Source organism: Salvelinus namaycush, chromosome 6 (assembly GCF_016432855.1).
Source record: "Salvelinus namaycush isolate Seneca chromosome 6, SaNama_1.0, whole genome shotgun sequence".
In the NCBI taxonomy this organism is placed as follows: domain Eukaryota; kingdom Metazoa; phylum Chordata; class Actinopteri; order Salmoniformes; family Salmonidae; genus Salvelinus; species Salvelinus namaycush.
Window position 1 is genome coordinate 21,873,537 of NC_052312.1, and position 20,673 is coordinate 21,894,209.

A 20,673-nucleotide genomic window follows, 5' to 3' on the forward strand; every position below is an offset into this window, starting at 1 on the left:
AGCTGTTCTGTAGGAGTGGCCAGAACTGTGTGTATGTTTTGTGTACTGAGACAGACCACAAGTGTCACAATACTGTGCCCATTGAGAAGGGAGTCAAACAAAAGGTAAGAGATGTATTAGATTTATTCAATCATTATTTTCTAGATCTCTCCTTAAAGATAAACTGAAGGCAATAAACAAGTTATCTGGTAGAAAACGGCATATGTAGCATCGATGTTAGTCAAACATTCTAGTATTAAAATTGACTACAAAGTGTAAATAGGATAATTTTGGTAACAAAGTCAATCTCAACCAAAACGGAGATTTGTAAAATGATTAGGAATAACTTATATGTCACAGAATGAAGGGGACCATAACAGTTTTCCTTAGGTTGGGTTTATTTCAAACCTGCCCACAGCTGGGGGCACAGCTGCACCCCATCTGATCATAATGCCCATGGTTTAAAAAAATAATAAATGCCAATAGCTCCAAATGTCAATTGCTTAAAAACCCCAAACCATCTATAAGTTGTAGAAATGCATATACAAATGTTGAAAGCATTTGAGACAACAAAAATATGTGAAAATATTGTCCCATTTACATTGTGTAATTTATTGTCCATATCTAACTAGCCCCAGAGACAGGCTATCCAAAGTGAAACCAACTTTGCCATGGTTGCACAGCGGCCGGCTGAAACTGGCGAAAAAAGTTGGCTAGCTTGCTAGCTAGTCTAAACTCCTTCCAGATACAAGACCTGGTTAGACTTGTTCAAGTTATCTGGAAGGATGAGTGACTGTAACTGTGTAATGTATTGGTAGAGTGAAAGTACAAGCGCTTCCCACATCGAAGAATGCCTCCAAAACCCAAATCTCGTTCTCAGTCGCATTTCCGAATGAGAATTGAAACCAAGCATAAAGAAAGAAATTCAACCCTCTACTCTAACAGTTGTCTTCGTGCATAATTTACATGCATTTCCCACAGGTTGAGCATAGGTCCACGAAGGCAGAGGTGCATTAGATTATCCAAGAAAGACACGAATAAAGTAAACCAAAATATCCCAGACTGTGTCTGACAACCCAAAAAGTTTTGACTACAACTCAGCGGTCTTGGGAGAGAAGGGCTTCAACTCTAGACGCCGTTGCTGGGAGGCGGGAAGTTGGAGTTTCCAAGAAGAGTTGGGGTTTCCAAGAAGACTGTCAACCGGAAGAAGGCGGTCAAAAAGACTTACCACCACCTACCTGAACCCCAAACCGAGAAGATTCGGTGTGTGTGTGTGTGTGTGGATTACGAGAAAGGACATGTGTCTTTTTTATGACGTGCTGGAAAAGTCACACATCTACTTATTCTTTGGCTTGTTCTCCGCCGGGAATCTTTACCCTTGTGTTTAACTCTACAGCATGATAAAGAAGTCTGAGACGTTGGTCATTTTCATAGATTGGATAAAGAAGTACAAATACAGGTTGAGAGCTCTATCCAGTACTGCGAAGTAAAGATACAGACACCATAAAAGGTGTTAACTCAATATTACACAAAATTAAAGGACGTGGCACACTTTACTAATTTCCTCTTATACAGTATATTGAAATCCGGAGGTGTCGAATCTGTTTCCTCATAACCTAACGTAGCAGACGTAAAAGAAACGCATGAAACTAGATCCTGTACAAAAACCGGAAAATCCAGTTGTTGGTGACTCGGCAGAGGTTAGTTTCCTCATAACAAGCAATGATAAAGGTTAGAAAGGAATTACAAATTGTCACTGCTGAGATCACATGTGTGTGAAATTATGCCTTATTTACTTTAAAAAAAAAATTGTATATGTAAGATTTGCGAGGGTAAAGTACAACTGATTAGAGTGAACAAGGAAGGAACAACTCCACTTTAGGGAATGTTTACAAGAACATGTTTATAAGAATGTGGGATAAGGATTCTGCAATACTGCTCGTTCAGAGTCCAAATGTACCTCCCCTTTACCAGCAGTGACAAGGCGTACCCTCGCCTTGTGAGAGCACTAGTTTATAGCACATACACACTTGTGCCACTGTAAGCCTAGGACCTGACTTGACAATTCGTCATCCTTGGTACAGAGCTGGTAGGTAAAATGAGTTTTGGATCATTTATATTATTAGATGAATATCACTAGTATTAATAAATGAAAGTACTTTTCATTTTATGTTTTTCTACACTGTGGTGTCATGCTGTGTGTGCCTGTAGAAGGAGTTAGAGCCAGAGGTGGAGGAACAGTTGATAAAAGTAAGCTGTCAATCTAACATGTGTATGTGGTCATTTGGTTCTGTTGTGGTTGATGATGCTGTGCCTTTTTTGAAGCCTAGTTCAGAACTAAACAAATGTTCTGTGGAGATTCTCCATTAAAAGTGCTACTTAGTCCAGGACTCGGTTTAATCTGTGTTCGGGAAACCTGCCCAAAAAGTGTTACTATTAAAGTAGTCTCAAGAGTCTCAGCGGTTCTGTGGTATGTTTTGTTTGTATGAATGGCTATGGACAGTTTACTGTACAATGGCCTCTAGTCACTAATGGGTTAACTATCTCTGTTCCAAGTCACAGAGGAAGCAGCATTATCACTCATGTTCAGATTACACTGAGGATTTATAAAGTGTTACACAACGCACAGTTCCCGGGAACACTTTTTCTTTATATGGGGCTGCATGCATCCTAAATGGAACCCTATTCCCTTTATTGTGCACTACATTTGAACAGGGCCCATAGGGAACAGGGTGACATTTGGGACTCAGCCATGGCGTTTTATAACCATCACTATGATGACATTGTGATCTTGCACTCGTATGAGTGTGTCAATTCCCAGATGCCGCCTTCCTTTATTTATCTGTACAATAACTATAAAAATGTAGCCAATATCCTCCAACTGATATGCTTCCAAACAACGGTAATTTATTCCGGAAATTGTTTTCTATACCCATGTACCATACCATTTCCTGATTTCACTCCAAAAAAACAAGTTCCTCCACGGGAAAAATCCATTTATTCTGTTCTATTCTCAGGGATGTCTGCACTGCCTCGATGCTGCATCTGTCTAGATGACTTCACCAGTCCAGTCTCTATCCCCTGTGGCCATCGCTTCTGCCTGGGCTGTATCGGGGAGTACTGGAGACTCCATGGTGCCTGCCAGTGTCCTCTCTGTATGACATGTTTCCCCATAAGGTAAAAAGCACACATTGACACACACACAACAGTAGGAGAGGTGCTGACTGAAGAAATAGTACAGTATATAATAAAAAGAAAGTTGCACAGTTAATATAATGCTCAACTCCCAATAGTTGAATGTGTATAAAATGGGTACATAGCTATAAAGTGTGTGCAACTTTTACACACTTTTACACCATTTCCCCTATCAGGCCACAGCTAAAAACGAAGCCAACCCTACATAATGTTGCCCCGTGGGAGGAAAACCAAGCCGCACTCAGAGCAGGTGAGGTGCCCTGCGATATCTGTCCAGAAAAGCGGTGTAGAGCAGTGAAGTCATGTCTGGTGTGCCTGGCCTCGTACTGTGAGATGCACCTGGAGCCTCACTACATGGACTCGGCTCTAGGGCGCCATCCACTGGTCACTGTGTGGAAGAACCTGGATGAGCCTGTCTGTAGACTCCACGGGAGGAGGTTGGCCAGGTTTTGTCGGAGCGATCAGACCTGCGTCTGTGCTATGTGTGTCCAGACTGATCACAGGGGTCATCGGGTGGTCACCATCGCCATGGAAGCAACAAAAAAGAAGGCAAGGCAAATACATTAATACGTTTTTTTGTGGAAAATTATAGTTAGCATGTTGAGTTTTCACATTGCATTATTCAACAGTTGTATGTACCAAGTCTGTCACGTAGAGTAGGCCAGAAGGCTAAACTGAAAAACCTTAACTCAAACTTAAGCCTATATTTAACTTAAACTCTACCAAATAAAACGCTGGCGGAGCCGCAAAAGCACTTCCGTGCAAAGGGTGTTTGTTTACATAGTGATTCCGAAAGAAAACAGTACTGCCACAAAAGTATACATTATGGGGACAGCTAACCAGTGCTCAATGAACAGCTTCATGAAAAAGGTCCACCCCTTGAACTGAAAGAGAGGCTCATTTTGTAGGGGAAGCCCCTCCCATCAGAACATACCGAACTCGTTAATTAATTAAGCCTACATTTTCCACTCAGCTAAACATATCAAGAAATATCTTCATTGAACCTTTACAATTCGTTTATCATAATACAATATATCACAATATAATACATTTACATAACCCTATAGCTACTGACATTTCAACACCCATTCACATGAATCGGGCTGGCACTACAAAGCCAGCCCGATTGCCGTAGTTCAGGTCATGGAGTCATGTATTACTGGATCTTAGTTATTGTGATAGTACTACAATGGAATGCTCAAAGCCTGTTGGCTAATGGGCAGGAGTTCAAGCAGTTCATTGTAGACATGCCTGATGTGATTTGTGTGCAGGAAACATGGCTCAAATGTACTGTGGAGTTTATCATACAGGGATATGTAGTGGTTCGTAGGGACAGAGATGTAGGGGGGGGGGGGGGGGGGGGGGGGGGGGGGGGGGCACCTTCATAAAGCAACGACTTCCTTACAAGATGCTAGGCAAAGGTATTGAACAGGAATATGTGGTGGTGGAGGTGTGGTTGAGATGAGGGGTGCTAGTGGTAGTGAACTACTACAATCTTTGTCAGATATTGGACCTGGAAGTGCTGGAGAGGGTAGAGGGCCAGGATATAAATAAGGTCATGTGGTGTGGAGATTTTAATGGGGGGGGGGGCTGGCCAAGTGATGGAGAATCTGGTGTGCCTGAATGATGGCTGAGGGACCAGGATGGAGCCAGAGGGAAAAAGTCTGTCTTGGACCTCACTCTGGTATCTAGTGCCATGGCAGGAATCTGTGAGTGGGAGGTATGGGGAGGAGTTGACAGTAGGGAGTGAGCATTACCCCATAGTATGCACAGTAGGCTGGAGGGAGCAGGTGGTGTCAGTGGATGGAGTAGGCAGGTGGGTGTTTGGAAGGACAAAGTGGGATCAGTTTCAGGAGTTGAGTGAGCAGGTGATGGCTCGGGTGGATGTGAGAGGGAATGTGGATAGTATGAATAATTGGGTGAGAACAGCTTTAGTGGGGACAGCTACTGAGGCTATACCTAAGAGTTCAGGGAGGACGAGGAGGAAAGCAGTCCCATGGTGGATGGAGGAATGTGGGGCATTGGTGAGGAGTAGGAACAGGGCATTTAGAGTACTGGAAAGGACACATAACTTCCAACATCTGATTCAGTATAAGCAGGCCCCAGCCCCGGTGAGGAGAACTGTCCATCAGGCAAAGAGGTCACGTTGGTTCTGTGACACCATTGAAAGGGCGACGGGTAGATATGAGGGGGGGAAATTGTGGGGGGATGATTAAGAGGATGAGTGGGGTCAGAAGGGCGTAGGATTATCCAGTGTTGACGAGAGGGAAGGATGTGGCAGTAACAGACGAGGAGAAGGCAGAGATGACAGCATAGCTTGGCACATTTGGCAGAGGAGGGGTAGGGGGAGAAAGAGAACGAGAGAGGAGCATCCTGGAGTGCTGGATAGGAGAGAGGATGTAAATGATGCGTTGAATGCACCATTTACCATGGCTGAGATGAAAAGGACAATGGGTAAGGCTGGGTTAACTCCACCTGGGAAAGATGAGGTGTGCTATGTTATATTGGCCCATCTTAGTGATGAGGCACTGGATAAGGTATTGGTGTTGTACAACAGAGGGTGGGAGGAGGGGAAACTACCAGGCAGCTGGAAGGAGGCAGTAGTGGTACCAATCCGGAAGCCAGGGAAGGACCCAACAAGGCCAACAACCTATCGGCCAATAGCTTTAAAATCACATGTATGTAAGACTATGGAACGTCTGATTACGGAGAGCCTAACTTACTTCCTGGAGAGCAGGGGGCTAGTATTACCAAATCAGAGTGGGTTCAGGAAGGGTAGGGAAACTATGGACCCAGTGCTCTGCTTAGAAGCGGAGGTCAGGAAGGCTCAGGTGAACAAGGAGACTTTTGTAGCTGTCTTTTTTGATGTGGAGCAGGCATATGATATGATGTGGAAGGAGGGGTTGTTAATCAAGCTTGATATTATGGGGGTAGGAGGAAGAACATACAACTGGATAAAGGATTTCCTGTTTGGAAGGTCTATCCAGGTGAGGTTGGGGAAGTCTCAATCAAATCAAAGTTTATTTGTCACGTGCACCGAATACAACAGGTGTAGACCTTACAGTGAAATGCTTACTAACCAATAGTGCAAAAAAAGTGTTAAGTGAACAATAGGTAAGTAAAGAAATAAAAACAACAGTAAAAAGGCAGTGAAAAACAGTAGCGAGGCTATATACAGTAGCGAGGCTATAAAAGTAGCGAGGCTACATACAGACCGGTTAGTCAGGCTGATTGAGGTAGTATGTACATGTAGATGTGGTTAAAGTGACTATGCATATATGATGAAAAGAGAGTAGCAGTAGCGTAAAGAGGAGTTGGCGGGTGCGGGACACAATGCAGATAGCCCGGTTAGCCAATGTGCGGGAGCACTGGTTGGTCGGGCCAATTGAGGTAGTGTGTACATGTGTACATGAATGTATAGTTAAAGTGACTATGCATATATGATAAACAGAGAGTAGCAGCAGCGTAAAAGAGGGGTTGGGGGCAGCTACCTGGTGGACAACGGTACACCAACAGGGGAGTGTGATTAGTCCTCTGTTGTTCTCAATCATGATCAATGACGTTTACTCTCAGGTACGGCCAGATATTGGGAGGTCGTTATTTGCAGATGATGGGGCCTTATGGAAGAGAGGAAAAAAATGTTCAAATACATAGTCAGGAAGGTACAGGAAGCAATTGATGAGGTAGAGTGGTGGGCATTAATGTTCTGTACCAGGAGGAAGGTGAGAGATGAGGTATGCTTGAGGTGAAATGAGGCAAAACTTGGAGAGGGCGGTTTCTTTTAGGTTCCTTTGGGGTATAATTTGACACGAGACTGACCTGGGCAGAACACATTGAGAGAGTGATGGGAAAGTGTAAGAAGGTGCTGTTTGATGGGGAAGAAGTGGGGGGCTGGGCGTTCCTCATCGAGAACCATGTATGTTGCATTGATCCGATCTGTAATAGCCTATGGCAGTATAGCGTATGGTTCGTCAGCCCGCACCTCATTGGAAAGGCTAGATGTCATACAGGGGCAAGGACTCAGAGTATGTGGTGGGACGTTTCAGACCTCCCCATTGGCTGCACTACAGGTGGAGATGGGGGGATATGCCATTGCAGATTAGGAGACCGCAGCTGGCAATTTAATTATTGGGTCAACCTACCGGGACAAGGGGTGTCTCATCCTGCGAAAGGGATTTTACAGGCATGCAGGGAACATGAGCGAAGACAGAACACAAGCTTTGGGTGGATGGGTAATACCCAGGCAAAGGAGATGGGACTGTATGGAAGGGAGTTTAGTCTAAAGGTAGCTTTTCCTATCAATCTGCCATGGCTACTCCCACCTCCGGTAGTTGATCTAGAAGTGTTGGAGAAACTATAGGAAGATGAGGAGGGTGTTGATCTGTCTGATTTGTATAAGAGACGTCTGGATACTGTGTATCAAGATTTTGGGGCCATTTACACAGATTGCTCAAAAGATCAAAGGACAGGACTCATTGGGTCAGCATTTGTAGTAGTCCTTATTCCAGCATACCCGGAAGCTACAGAAACCGAAACAAGTAGAGCGGTGATCCAAAACATTGAGTACAATAGTACAAAAAAACATAACTTAAATTAAACATGAAAGCTTGTCTGCGAATTCTTTATACCATACCAAACTGTTACTGAAGGGAGGTAAGAATGATGTGTGTAATGAATGAACTGAGATCGCTAACTTAACTTGTGTCGACCCACATTGCTAACGTAGCTGAAAACGTAGCAGGGATGGGGAGATGAGTGTGGGTGTGTTAGTTGACCAAATCCTGCCCGCTGCCAGTGACGAACTTCTCCGTCACAGTCATTACATCATTTTTTATAAACATACAAAACATACACCTAACATTCAGAGATACTGTATCTGTAAGAATCTGTACATACATCCGTACATACAGTATGTACTGTAAGCGATTCAGGGTTTTTAAACATTAGGCCAAAATGCAGATTTGATTTAACTGAGTCCATAGATATTTTAAATGTTTTTCCAACTTAGAGGGTTGACTGATATTGTATGTTTTTCTGATTGAATTGCACTGATTCATCCACAGGTTAAGCTAAAGAAGTCCATGATGAAGTTTCAGCAGATGATCCAGGAGAGACTGAAGAAGATGGAGGACCTCCAACAGTCAGTGGAGCTCGTTGAAGTGACTGAAGAGAAACAGAAAGCAGCAGAGAGGCGGGCTGAAGGGTTCGTCAAAGAGATGGAACAGGAAATCACTGAGCTACAGAGGAGAAGCACTGAGCTGGAGCAGCTCTCACACACTGAGGACCACCTCACCCTTCTACAAGTCAGTGTCCCCATTTCCTGTCTTTATAAATCAAATGTTAACATTTTTGGCCAACATATATATATATATAGATTTAATTTCACAACACAAACAAGCCCAAACAACAAGTTGTTACTCTTTTTGATGGGTTTCCCCCCTCTACATATAGAGATTTCCATCATTGTCCACTCCTCTACACTACAAGGACTGGTCACACATCATCAAGTCCCTGATCCAAGAACTACAGGAGAAACTAGAAATATCCTCAAAAGATAGTAGAAAACTACATTGAGCCTCCTCTAAAATAAGACATGTCTTTTTACTCAGGAACATTTTTGATTGTTTAACGTGATTCAACCTTTTTGTCTGTCCTCAAGTGATTTTTACAATGAGAAATATCGGGAACTATTTATTTATTGTGACCTTGACTTACCATTTTACCAAAGGAAGTGCGACTTTAATGGGTATCGTTTATGTTTATGTCGAGTTCATCATTGTGCCTATCCTATCCACAGTGTACAGTCATGGTTGATTATTTATGTCTTGTTACAATTTGACCAGAGTAAAAGTGAATGTGATTTATTAAAATATATATATATCATTTATCTTATAATTTATTCAAAATGTTTAGTACTGTGCCAGAGAAAGTATAAATCAAGTATTATGCAGGGTTGTACCAATTTGTGATTGTGCATTTAGCAGAGTTTGTCATTGGATTAAGTAAATAGTGTAGCCTGTCGTTAACCTAATGGAAAGGTGTTTGACTTTCAATTCTCAAGTAAAAGAAACAGAGGAAACTGATGGAAGTAGCTATAGGAGGACGGGCTCATTGTAATGGCTGGAATGGAATACATGGAATCGAGTCAAACGTGGTTTCCATATGTTTGTGTTTGATACCGTTCCATTTCATTCCATTGCAGGCATTACAATGAGCCCGTGCTCCTCCCACCAGACTCCTCTGACACACACACATAAACAGGTTTTCCACACAGACATGCATAGGCCAATTCTACTACCGATGAAGACATACCTCCTTCAAGGAAAGGGAACTGGTCATTATTTTAGCTGAAATGAAACTCAAGGGAGAAAAAGAACGTGACAAGGTAAAGGATGCCCATATGAGCCCAGAGTGAAGGAAGTTCACATCATCTGAAAGGTACTGGCAATATTTTTTTGTTGTTGCATATATAACAGATTGTATTACTTTTAAGTGTACATCATGCTACTGTCAAGAAATTAGGTATACATGTCATTTGTAATTGATTGTTTTGGTTGATGATGTACAATGTAAGTATGATTGACATCTACAATGCTTATACATGTAATAAATGAGATGAAATAAGGTACTGTACCATAGGTATACTTATTGTACATTTTGAACCATTACAATAATCACTTCAATGTTTTTCTCATTTCTGTATCAATTTCAGTCCACAATTTCCCTTTTTTAATAACTCCTTAAAATATAGTCAAAACATATAAAAAAGTACACTTCTATCATATACTGTTATTATGTTTCCTGTTTGTGGTTGTTTTATTCTTTATTGTGTTCTGATTATTCTGATACGGAAGTTACTGTAGGTACACAAGTGCCTTCGGGCTTGTCTCATTACCTAGGTGTGCCAGTCAGACCGACCGTGGGCATACCCGCATGTCTGTGTGCTCACTGCTCACTCTCATTTGGCTAATTCAAATACCTTCAATAGACAATGTACTCTAGAGTTTACCTTACTCCTACCACCAGAGGGCAGTAATTTACTGTAATTCAGTGGTGCACTACCTTCCAGAATCTCCAAAAGTAAGACCAAGAATGTACGTAAACTCCTTCCTTTCATCAAAACTTGAGAGCCCACATTGGAAAGAGATGACGTCGCTGATATGCTTTTAGTCTCTCAGTGAATGATGAATACTTACCCTGCTGAAAAAAACAGCATATACCCGACTAAGTTTCAAGATGGTCTATGCTAGTCCATGCTGTTCTGATGCTGTTCAAGCTGGTATGACCAGCATGTTCTAGCTGCTTATGCTGGCCGACCAGCATCATCTAGCTGGTTAGGCTGGCCGACTAGCTGGTCAAGCTGGTATGCTGGTGACCAGTTTAGGCTGGTGATGCTGGTATGCTGGTCCATGTGGGTCTATACTGGTCCAGCATGGTCTAACACGGAACCCAAACCGGCTGCGCGAGTGCGCCATTGTGCATAATTTTATTTTCTCCCCCCACACCAAACGCGATCACGACACGCAGGTTAAAATATCAAAACAAACTCTGAACCAATTATATTAATTTGGGGACAGGTCGAAAAGCATTAAACATTTATGGCAATTTAGCTAGTTAGCTTGCACTTGCTAGCTAATTTGTCCTGGGATATAAACATTGAGTTGTTATTTTACCTGAAAGGCACAAGGTCCTCTACTCCGCCATTTAATCCACACATAAAACGGTCAACCGAATCGTTTCTAGTCATCTCTCTTCCTTCCAGGATTTTTCTTCTGAAAGTGAAAGTTGCCAATCTCAATATAAAGTCAAGAGAAGGAAAAAGCCTGGAAGGAAGAGAGATGACTAGAAACGAACAACAACCCCTCTTTCAACTGAAGATCCAGCCTCCAACAGTCTGACTCCAACAGTCCAATCAACTGAAGATCCAAATTGCAGACAACAAACACTCTCTGAAATATTTGATATTGACAGGTTAAAGGACTCCAGCTCCAGACATGGCCTCCTCTTCCTTACACTCCGTCAACATGGACACCCCTATTCTGATCAAGCACCATCTCTACTGCTCTATTTGTCTGGACCTGTTTGAAAACCCCGTCACCACCCACTGTGGCCACAGCTTCTGCCAGTCCTGCCTGGGCCGCAACCTCCACTTGAATGACCTCGCGTGCCCCCTCTGCAAGGAGCATCTGAGGAGTAACCCGCAGGTGAAATATTAATCTTCTTCTTCAAGATGCATTTATGGAGAAACCCACAAGTAACAAGGCAGTCCAGACATTTTAAGTGCTAGAAAAACTCAATATAACACATCCTGTCTCAGCCATTTTCCCCACTAGTTGGCAGTATTTACATCAACATAAATACATCAAATGTGATTGGGGAGGATGTATTGTATTGGGGAATGGTGTCTGTTGTGTACAAAAAAAATTATGTGGAGGATGTGTTGATAATGACACTTGTAACCTTCGTTGAATTGAAATTGGTACGTAATGCAGGTAAAACCAAGTATATGGACTTTTTCAAATCACAAAAATGTGTCTGATGATTTATGCATACATACATTGGATGGTGCCCTCATTGATCGTGTCACCGCTTATACATATCTGGGCGTCTAGATTTATGATAGGCTTTCCTTCAAAATGCATGTAGATGAGTTAGTTGAGAACGACTTCTTTTAATGGAATATGTCATACCTTTCGTTCAATAGCAGAAAACAAATAATTCAGTCGACATTCACTCCTGTCTTAGATTACGGCGATATCATCTATATGAACTCAGCTGCCACTCTATTGAAGCCACTGGATGCAGTTTCTGCATTACACTTTTTAATTACGGGTGCTAGTTTCAGCACACATCACTGAACTCTGTACCAGGAAGTAGACTGGCCATCTTTGAAGTTTCATAGATGCATTGCAATTTTTTTTGTTTATCCCTCTTGCGTAAACAATCACCGTACCTCACTTCTCTGTTATCCTACAGAAATCAGACACGGTCTCAGGGATGGCTTACCCTGGAGATCCCTTAGATCTCGACAGAGTTAGGTAAATTTAGCTATAGCTATTTTGCACCTTGCTTATGGAATGGTCTACAGCCCTCGAACTCAACTCTGGACCTCGAAGTCAGTTCCATTGCATTTTTACATTGTTCCCCTCTAACCAGGGACTGATTTAGACCTGGGACACCAGGTGTGTTAGATGAATTTTGAGGTAGAACAGGAAACCAGCGGTCTCCGGACCTCGTAGGGTAAGAGTTGAGTACGCCTGAGTCTACCGAGTTCGCTGAAATTGGAGGAATTGGTGCCTCTGAGGCAGTTCAGACGGCTGCCTGAGGACCTTTTTAAGGAAGAATGTGTTTCTTATGATTCTATGCTCGATCTTATGTTTCTATTACATTTTCTATTGTTTGTGTTTTTTGCTTGCTTATATATTTTGTCGGGTTAAGTATATATTTTGACTATGTTTTATAACTTTCCGTCAGTCATTGATGTAAATAATATAGTATTATCAGTCAACTCACCTGATAAAATAAGGAATAAAAAACTAACTTGCTTTTCTTAATTGTCCCTGAGGTGATCGATAAAGTTGTATTAGATTGAATAATGAATGGATAAACAAAGCATAATAGCGCAATACAATATTACCCACAGGTGAACATCATCCTCAGGTCCCTAATCCAAGAACTGAAGAAGGCCCAGGAAAGGAAGCCAGGGGAGTATTCCGGAGCCTTGGGCGAGGTGGCCTGTGATGTCTGCACTGAGAGGAAACTCAAGGCCCATAAGTCCTGCTTGCTGTGCCTGGCCTCATACTGCGAGACTCACCTGCAAACCCACACCTCTGCAGACAGGCTGAAGGGCCACAGGTGGACTTTGACTTTGTTGATTCTTAATCACAGTTCATACCAAAAAACTTGAAGAAACTCAACATTTACATAATAGGAAATAACACCAGAAAACACACTTGGATACACTTGTTTTTTATTCTTACTTTTCTTGATTGGAAAGTGTAACATTTTATACATAGGTTGGTGGCCCCTGTGGATGACCTAGATGGGAGGGCCTGTCTGACCCATGGTCGACCCCTGGAGTTGTACAGCAGGGCGGAGGGGCGTTGTGTCTGTACCCTCTGCATGGAGGAGGGTCACGAGGTCGTCTCCACAGAAACGGAGTGGGACAAGAAGAAGGTGAGGTCGTAATTCCTAAGGGTTCCACGATGGCTATGTGTATAGTATTGGGTGAGCCTGAAGGAGAGTGTGTATTGAGTGATTATTACATTCAATTACATTAATAAGGATAAACTCATGTATAATTCCTTTTCTTTCCGTGTTTTTTAATTTCCAAGGGTGAGCTGGGCAGCAGCCTGGCTGAGACGCAGGAAAGGATCCTGGAGAGAGAGAGAAAGGTGGAGGAGATCAGGGAATCCATGGACCTCTGCAAGGTGAGTCCTGAGTGATTCAGAGTGAGGTACTACATGTCTACCTGCAAGCACAGAGCTGTGCTGTAACAGTGCTCTACAAGAAGAGCGAGAGAGCGAGAGCAAAGATAGTAAAAAAAAACTGGACTGCACTGCATACATTAGGTATATGCCTGCAAGGGGAGTCCTGTGTGAGTCAGAGTGAGGTACTACAAGTCCACATGTAGATACAGAGGTGGAGCACCGTAACAGTGAGATAGTTCAACGTGAGACAGAGAGACCTGTTGCACATAGAGAGGGACAAGAGATACAGAGTGTGAGACATGCATACAGAAAGAGAGCTGGAGACATGAGACATACTGTACACGCACGGACAGTGAGACAAGCACAGAGAAAAGTCAAGTGAAAAGTGAGACAGACAGCGAGGGAATGAGATAGACATTGAGGTGATACTGAGTTGTTGTCCACCGTCTATCCCTTTAGGCCCGACTGGACAGGGAGAGGAGGGAGATAGACTCTGTGTTTGAAGTGGTGATGACAGCTGTAGAGGAGACCCAGCGAGAGGCTCTCAGGCCCCTGGAGAAGAGGCAACAGGACGTGGAGCGAGAGGCAGAAGAACTCACCCAAGAGCTGCAGAGAGAGATCAGACAGCTGAGAGACATCATCGTTCAGCTGGAGGACGTTGCTAACCTAGAGGATCACATTCACTTCCTGCAGGTGAGCGACTTTACTTGAACGTTAACCCTTTTGCTCTGTGAGCGGCATAGATCATCCACAAATGATTCCTCCCGGCACTGCACTGTATCAGTCTAGTTGCCTACAAGCAGCCTACAAGCTGCTCACACTCTGTATTGGGCTAAAGTGATTGAACAGCCTGCAAGCTGCTCGCATTATATTGGGGAAGATGACTGAACAGTCTGCAAGCTGCTCGCACTCTTTATTGAGCTATATGATTGAAGAGTTTGCAAGCTGCTCGCACTCCGAATGGGGCTAGGTGACTGAAAAGTCTGCAAGCTGTTCCTAAGTTGGTTGACGCATGTGTTTGTGTACCAGTATGTGTGAAATGCATGGATTGTACTGGACTGGGTGTCTATTGTCTGTCAAATTGTTTTCCGAATATGATTTATATAATTATACACTATAATGATATAATGAAATAAAACCGTTGAATCATCTTTCTCTGTGACTGTCTCTTTTTTCCCTCTCTCTTTCCTCTCCATCTGTCTCTCCACCAGACCTTCCCATCTCTGTCGGGGCTGGGTGATGGTAGAGACTGGACTGAGGTCTCGCTTGATACTAAAGTCTCCTTTGGTACCATGAGAAGCAGCTGCTCAGCCATGATGGAGAAAATTGAGCAGGAGCTTGAGAAGCTCTCCTCGATCGGTAAGATGAAGACAGTGTTGAAAACCATACATATACGGTACATTCGGAAAGTCTTCAGACCCCTTGACTATTTCCACATTTTGTTACGTTACAGTCTTTTTTCTAAAATTGATTAAATAAGAACATTTCCTCATCAATCTACACACAATACGCCATAATGTCCAAACGAAAACAGGTTTTCGATTTTTTTTAGCTAATTTATTTGTACCTTATTTACTTAAGTATTCAGACCCTTTGCTATGAGACTCGAAATTGAGCTCAGGTGTATCCTGTTAGAATTGATCCGCCTTGAGATGTTTCTACAACTTGATTGGAGTCCACCTGTGGTAAATTCAATTGATTGTACATGATTTGGAAAGGCACACACCTGTCTATATAACGTCCCACAGTTGGCAGTGCATATCAGAGCAAAAACCAAACCATGAGGTCGAAGGAATTGTCTGTAGAGCTCCGAGACAGGATTGTGTCGTGGCACAGATCTGGAGAAGGGTACCAAAAAATGTCTGCAGCATTGAAGGTCCCCAAGAACACAGTGGCCTCCATCATTCTTAAATGGAAGAAGTTTGGAACAACCAAGACTCTTCCTAGAGCTGACCGCCCAGCCAAACTGAGCAATCGAGGAGAAGGGCCTTGGTCAGGCAGGTGACCAAGAACCCAATGGTCACTCTGACAGAGCTCCGGAGTTCCTCTGTGGAAATGGGAGTACCTTCCAGAAGGATAACCATCTCTGTAGCACTCAACCAATCAGGCCTTTATGGTAGAGTGGCCAGACGGTAGCCAATCCTCAGTTAAAAGTACATTTCAGCCCGCTTGGAGTTTGCCAAAAGGCACCTAAAGGAATCAGACCATGAGAAACAAGATTATCTGGTCTGATGAAAACAAGATTGAACTCTTTGGCCTGAATGCTAACCGTTACACCTGGAGGAAACCTGGCACCATCCCTACGGTAAAGCATGGTGGTGGCAGCATCATGCTGTTTGGATGTTTTTCAGCGGCAGAGACTGGGAGACTAGTCAGGATCGAGGGAAAGATGAACGGAGCAAAGTACAGAGAGATCCTTGATGAAAACCTGCTCCAGAGCACAGGACAACGACCCTTAGGACGCAGCCAAGATAACGCAGGAGTGGCTTCGGGACAAGTCTCTGAATGTCATTGAGTGGCCCAGCCAGTACCCGGACTTGAACCCGACTTGAACCCGAACAATAAATGTGATATTTCATTTTTTGTGTGCAAAAAAAACAGAAAACCTGTTTTTGCTTTGTCATTATGGGGTATGGTCCCCCCATTGATTAGGGGAAAAAACAATTGAATCCATTTGAGAAAAATGCTGTAAGGTAACAAAATGTGGAAAAAGTCAAAGGGGTCTGAATACTTTTCGAATGCACTACATTTTAGACATATAATCTGCATACATTGCTGTATTCTTTGTTTAGCTTTGTCATACTACAATTGACCATGACAGCCCAAAAATGTGTTTCTTCTACAGAACTTGAGAGGATCCTGAAGTTTGCAGGTGTGTATTGTTACATTTCAGGGTAGAAATACATTAGTATATAAAGACTTCAATCTTCATTAGCATACATCGATCTCAACCACATTCACTTTGTAGTAGGCCACATTTTAACTTCATTCAGGCCAACTGATAGGCCTTGTACATGCCCAAATACTGTGCTGTATCTTGTCATAACAATAACGTCCGTATCTGATATTATTCAGTTGATGTGACCCTGGACCCAGACACGGCCAACATACATCTGGTTCTCTCTGAGGACGGGAAAGAGGTGAGAGACGGAGGGAAGATACAGGACCTCCCTGACCGTCCGGATCGCTTTGATCACTTCGGCAGCGTCCTGGGGCACAACATGTTAACGTCTGGGAGATCATACTGGGAGGTGGATGTCGGGAACAAGACGGGTTGGGATCTGGGAATTGCAAGAGGAGATGCCAACAGGAAGGGGCAACTCTCGGTGAATCCTTCTAATGGTTACTGGGCAATAGTGCATTATAATGGGGACCAATACGGAGCCTTGGGGGACCCTCCTTTTCTCTTGTCACGGATGGAGAAACCCCAGAAGGTGGGGGTGTTTGTGGATTATGAGGAAGGGTTGGTGTCTTTTTATGATGTGGAAGCTAAGGCTCATATATATTCTTTCACTGGGTATTCCTTCACTGGGGAAATGTATCCATATCTCAGCCCACATCTTCTGAATGGGAAGAAGAACTCAGATCCACTGGTCATCACAGAAATAGGCTGATCACTCATTGTTTGGCCTTGAAGGTGAAAGACTTGTTTCAGGCTAGGATTAGTGCTACAGCTAGGTTTAGGGTTGGGTTAGGGTCAGAGGGTCAGGTACAAATGTTGTACTTTATTACACATATAAATATTTTAATTAATAGTTTTGTATACAGTGCCTTCAGAAAATTCACACACTATTTCCACATTTTGTTGTGTTACAGCCCGGATTTAAAATGTATTAAATTGAAACGTTTTGTCACTTGCCTACACACAATACCGCATAATGTCAAAGTGGAATTATATTTTTTAGAAACTTTTACAAATGAATAAAAAAGGAAAAGCTGAAATGCCTTGAGTCAATAAGTATACAACACTTTGTTATGGCAAGCCTAAATAAATTCAAAAGTAAAAATTTGCTTGACAAGTCACATGGACTCACTCTTTGTTAAATAATAGTGTTTAACATGATTTTTTTTATGACTACCTCATCTCTGTACCCCACACATACAATTACAGTGCCTTCAGAAAGTATACCCCTTGACTTATTCCACATTTTGTCATGTTACAGCCTGAATTCAAAATGGATTAAATAAATAAAACATTCTCAGCAATCTACACACAATAACCCATAATGGCCAAAATAAAATACAGAAATATCTAATTTACGTAAGTATTAGCACCCCTGGGTCAATACTTTGTAGAAGCACCTTTAGCAGTGATTACAAGTGTAAGTCTTTCTGAGTAAGTCTCTAAAAGCTTTCCACACCAGGATTGTGCAACATTTGACCATTCTTTTTTGATGTCATAAATACACAAACAAGAAACGGCGAGTTGAAAAAAATAAATGGCTTCCAATAATTTCATTAACCTAACTATACAATTTCAAACTAATGCAGCTGCTCTACAGTTTATCAAATGTACAGTATTATGCAACTAAGTAACAGTATTTTACTTTATAAAGTTACTAGTAGCAGTGTTTTCATTTTTGTATAATGCAGGATGTACTGTGAATGTACTGTAAATAAGTGTTATCACAGAGAGTTCCCAGCCCATACAAGTACTGGGAAAGGTGAAGATGACGTTCGATAATAATACACACATCAGTGTTATAATCTTCCCATAACTGTTTACAGTGTTGGAAAACTCCCAGATGGTGTCAGTGCTTCCCCTCTAATAGTAAGGAGGCACTTCCACAAGGTCAAATGGGTTATGAGCAAGAAGAGGAGAATCAATTTCAAAGATTTTACAGATTTACTGTTAGTAGGAGAAAATCTGTCAATTGAAATACATTTGTTAGGCCCAAATCTCTGGATTTCACATGACTGGGAATACAGATATGTATCTGTTGGTCGCAGATACCTTAAAAAAATGGGCCTCACAATGGGCCTCAAGATCTCATCACAGTATTTCTGTGCATTCAAATTGCCATTGATAAAGTGCAATTGTGTTCAGTGTCCTTAGCTAATAACTGCCCATACCATAACCATACCGCCCCCATGGTGCACAGCAGCAAACCGCTCGCCCTCACAACGCCATACACGTGGTATGCGGTTGTGAGGCAGGTTGGACGTACTGCCAAATTCCCTAAAACGATGTTGGAGGCGGCTTAAGGTAGAGAAATTAACATTAAACTCTGGCAACAGCTCTGGTAGACATTACTGCAGTCAGCATGCCAATTGCATTCTCCCTCACAACTTGAAACATCTGTGACATTATGTTGTGTGACTGCACATTTTAGAGTGGCCTTTTATTGTCCCAGCACAAGGTGCACCTGTGTAATGATCATGCTCTTTAATCAGCTTCTTGATATGACACACTTGTCAGGTGGATGGATTATCTTGGCAAAGGAGAAATGCTCACTAACAGGGATGTAAACAAATTTGTGCACATTTGAGCAAAATAAGATTCTTGTGTGAATGGAAAATTTCTGGGATATTTTATTTCAGCTCATGAAACATGGGACCAACACTTTACACTTTGCGTTTATATTTTTGTTCAGTGTAAGTAGAAACAATTTATTTTAAAAGTTTTCAATTTTTTTATTTTAAATTAACATCACTTCTTGAATGGCCCTCCCGAGGGGCGCAGAGGTCTAAGGCACTGCATCGCAGTGCTAGCTGTGCCACTAGAGATTCTGGGTTCAAGTCCAGGCTCTATCACAGCCGGCCGCAACCGGGAGACCCATGGTGCGGTACACAATTGGCCCAGCGTCTTCCGGGTTTGGGTTTGGCCGGCAGGGATGTCCTTGTCCCATCGCACACTAGCGACTCCTGTGGCGGGCTGGGCGAAGTGCACGCTGACACGGTCACCAAGTGTACGGTGTTTCCTCCGACACATTGGTGTGGCTGGCTTCCAGGTTAAGTGGGCATTGTGTCAAGAAGCAGTGCGGCTTGGTTGGGTTGTGTTTTGGAGCATGCACGGCTCTCGACCTTCACCTCTCCCGAGTCCGTGGGGGAGTTGCAGTGATGAGACAAGACTATAACTACCAATTGGATACCACGAAAAAAGGGTAAATTATTTATTTTTTTATTAAAAAAATTAAAAATAAGAAAAATAAATTACAAGAAAAACAAAAAAAATCATCACTTCCTGAATTAAGTGCCTTCAATTCAAATTGACCGCAACCCTGATGAAGGCCTATCACCGTTTAACATGCTTTCATTTACTTGATTTAACTCTCTTACATAAATATTCAGACCTTTTACTTAGTACTTTGTTGAAGCACCTTTGGCAGCAATTACAGCCTTCAGTCTTCTTGGGTATGACGTTACAAGCTTGGCATAACTATATTTGGGGAGATTCTAAAAATGTTCTCTGCAGATCCTCTCAAGCTCTGTCAGGTAACATTCTCTGTTTCACAGAACATGGCTCTCTCGGGATATGTTGTCGGAATCGGTCCAGCCACCGGGCTTCTCCATGCATCGCGCAGACAGAGATAAATACCGCTCTGGGAAGAGGAAGGGCGGGGGTGTATGATTTATGATTAACAACTCATGGTGTGATCACAACAACACACAGGAACTCAAGTCCTTCTGCTCACCTGACTTAGAATGGCCGGCATTTGAATGTAAGGAATTCTATCTACCAAGAGAATTCTCGGCAGTTATAGTCACAACTGTGTACCCCCTCAAGCAAACACCCCCCAAGCAAACACCAAGATGGCCCTCAAGGAACTTCACACGACTCTATCTAAAATGGAAACTATATACCCGGAGGCTGCATTTATTGTAGCTGGGGATTTTAACAAAGCAAATTTGAGATCAATGTTACCTAAATTTTATCAGCATATTGTTTGCACAACACGAAGGGCTAATATTCTTGACCCCTGCTACTCTAACTCCCACGATGCATACAAAGCCCTCCCCCGCCCTCCCTTCGGCAAATCCAACCACAACGCCATCTTGCTAGTTCCAGCTTATAGGCAGAATCTCAAACAGGATGTACCAGTGAATAGAACCATTCAACGCTGGTCTG

The 20,673-nt window shown here is 42.7% G+C and overlaps 2 protein-coding genes across 5 annotated transcripts; both read left to right on the forward strand.

The window, feature by feature from the left end:
- The first annotated feature begins 1,265 nt into the window (after positions 1–1,265).
- LOC120049776 (E3 ubiquitin-protein ligase TRIM47-like) lies at positions 1,266–9,487 on the forward strand. Of its 4 annotated transcripts, none has more exons than XM_038996186.1 (5): positions 1,725–2,068; positions 2,997–3,156; positions 3,351–3,723; positions 8,238–8,477; positions 8,626–9,057. In XM_038996186.1, the coding sequence occupies exons 2-5, from the start codon at positions 2,999–3,001 to the stop codon at positions 8,746–8,748; spliced, it is 894 nt and encodes a 297-aa protein (XP_038852114.1). In that variant the 5' UTR covers positions 1,725–2,068; positions 2,997–2,998; the 3' UTR covers positions 8,749–9,057. The 4 variants fall into 4 exon arrangements, with proteins under 4 accessions (XP_038852113.1, XP_038852114.1, XP_038852112.1 ...); XM_038996187.1 differs by lacking the exon at positions 8,626–9,057 and adding an exon at positions 9,377–9,487 and having other exon boundaries at positions 1,727–2,068; XM_038996185.1 differs by lacking the exon at positions 1,725–2,068 and adding an exon at positions 1,266–1,679 and having other exon boundaries at positions 8,238–9,057.
- A 14-nt stretch (positions 9,488–9,501) lies between these two features.
- Positions 9,502–17,461, forward strand: LOC120049774 (E3 ubiquitin-protein ligase TRIM39-like). Its single transcript, XM_038996183.1, has 9 exons — positions 9,502–9,612; positions 11,146–11,378; positions 12,818–13,029; positions 13,191–13,350; positions 13,509–13,604; positions 14,064–14,297; positions 14,816–14,963; positions 16,450–16,476; positions 16,680–17,461. The coding sequence occupies exons 2-9, from the start codon at positions 11,169–11,171 to the stop codon at positions 17,216–17,218; spliced, it is 1,626 nt and encodes a 541-aa protein (XP_038852111.1). The 5' UTR covers positions 9,502–9,612; positions 11,146–11,168; the 3' UTR covers positions 17,219–17,461.
- Positions 17,462–20,673: the final 3,212 nt, after the last annotated feature.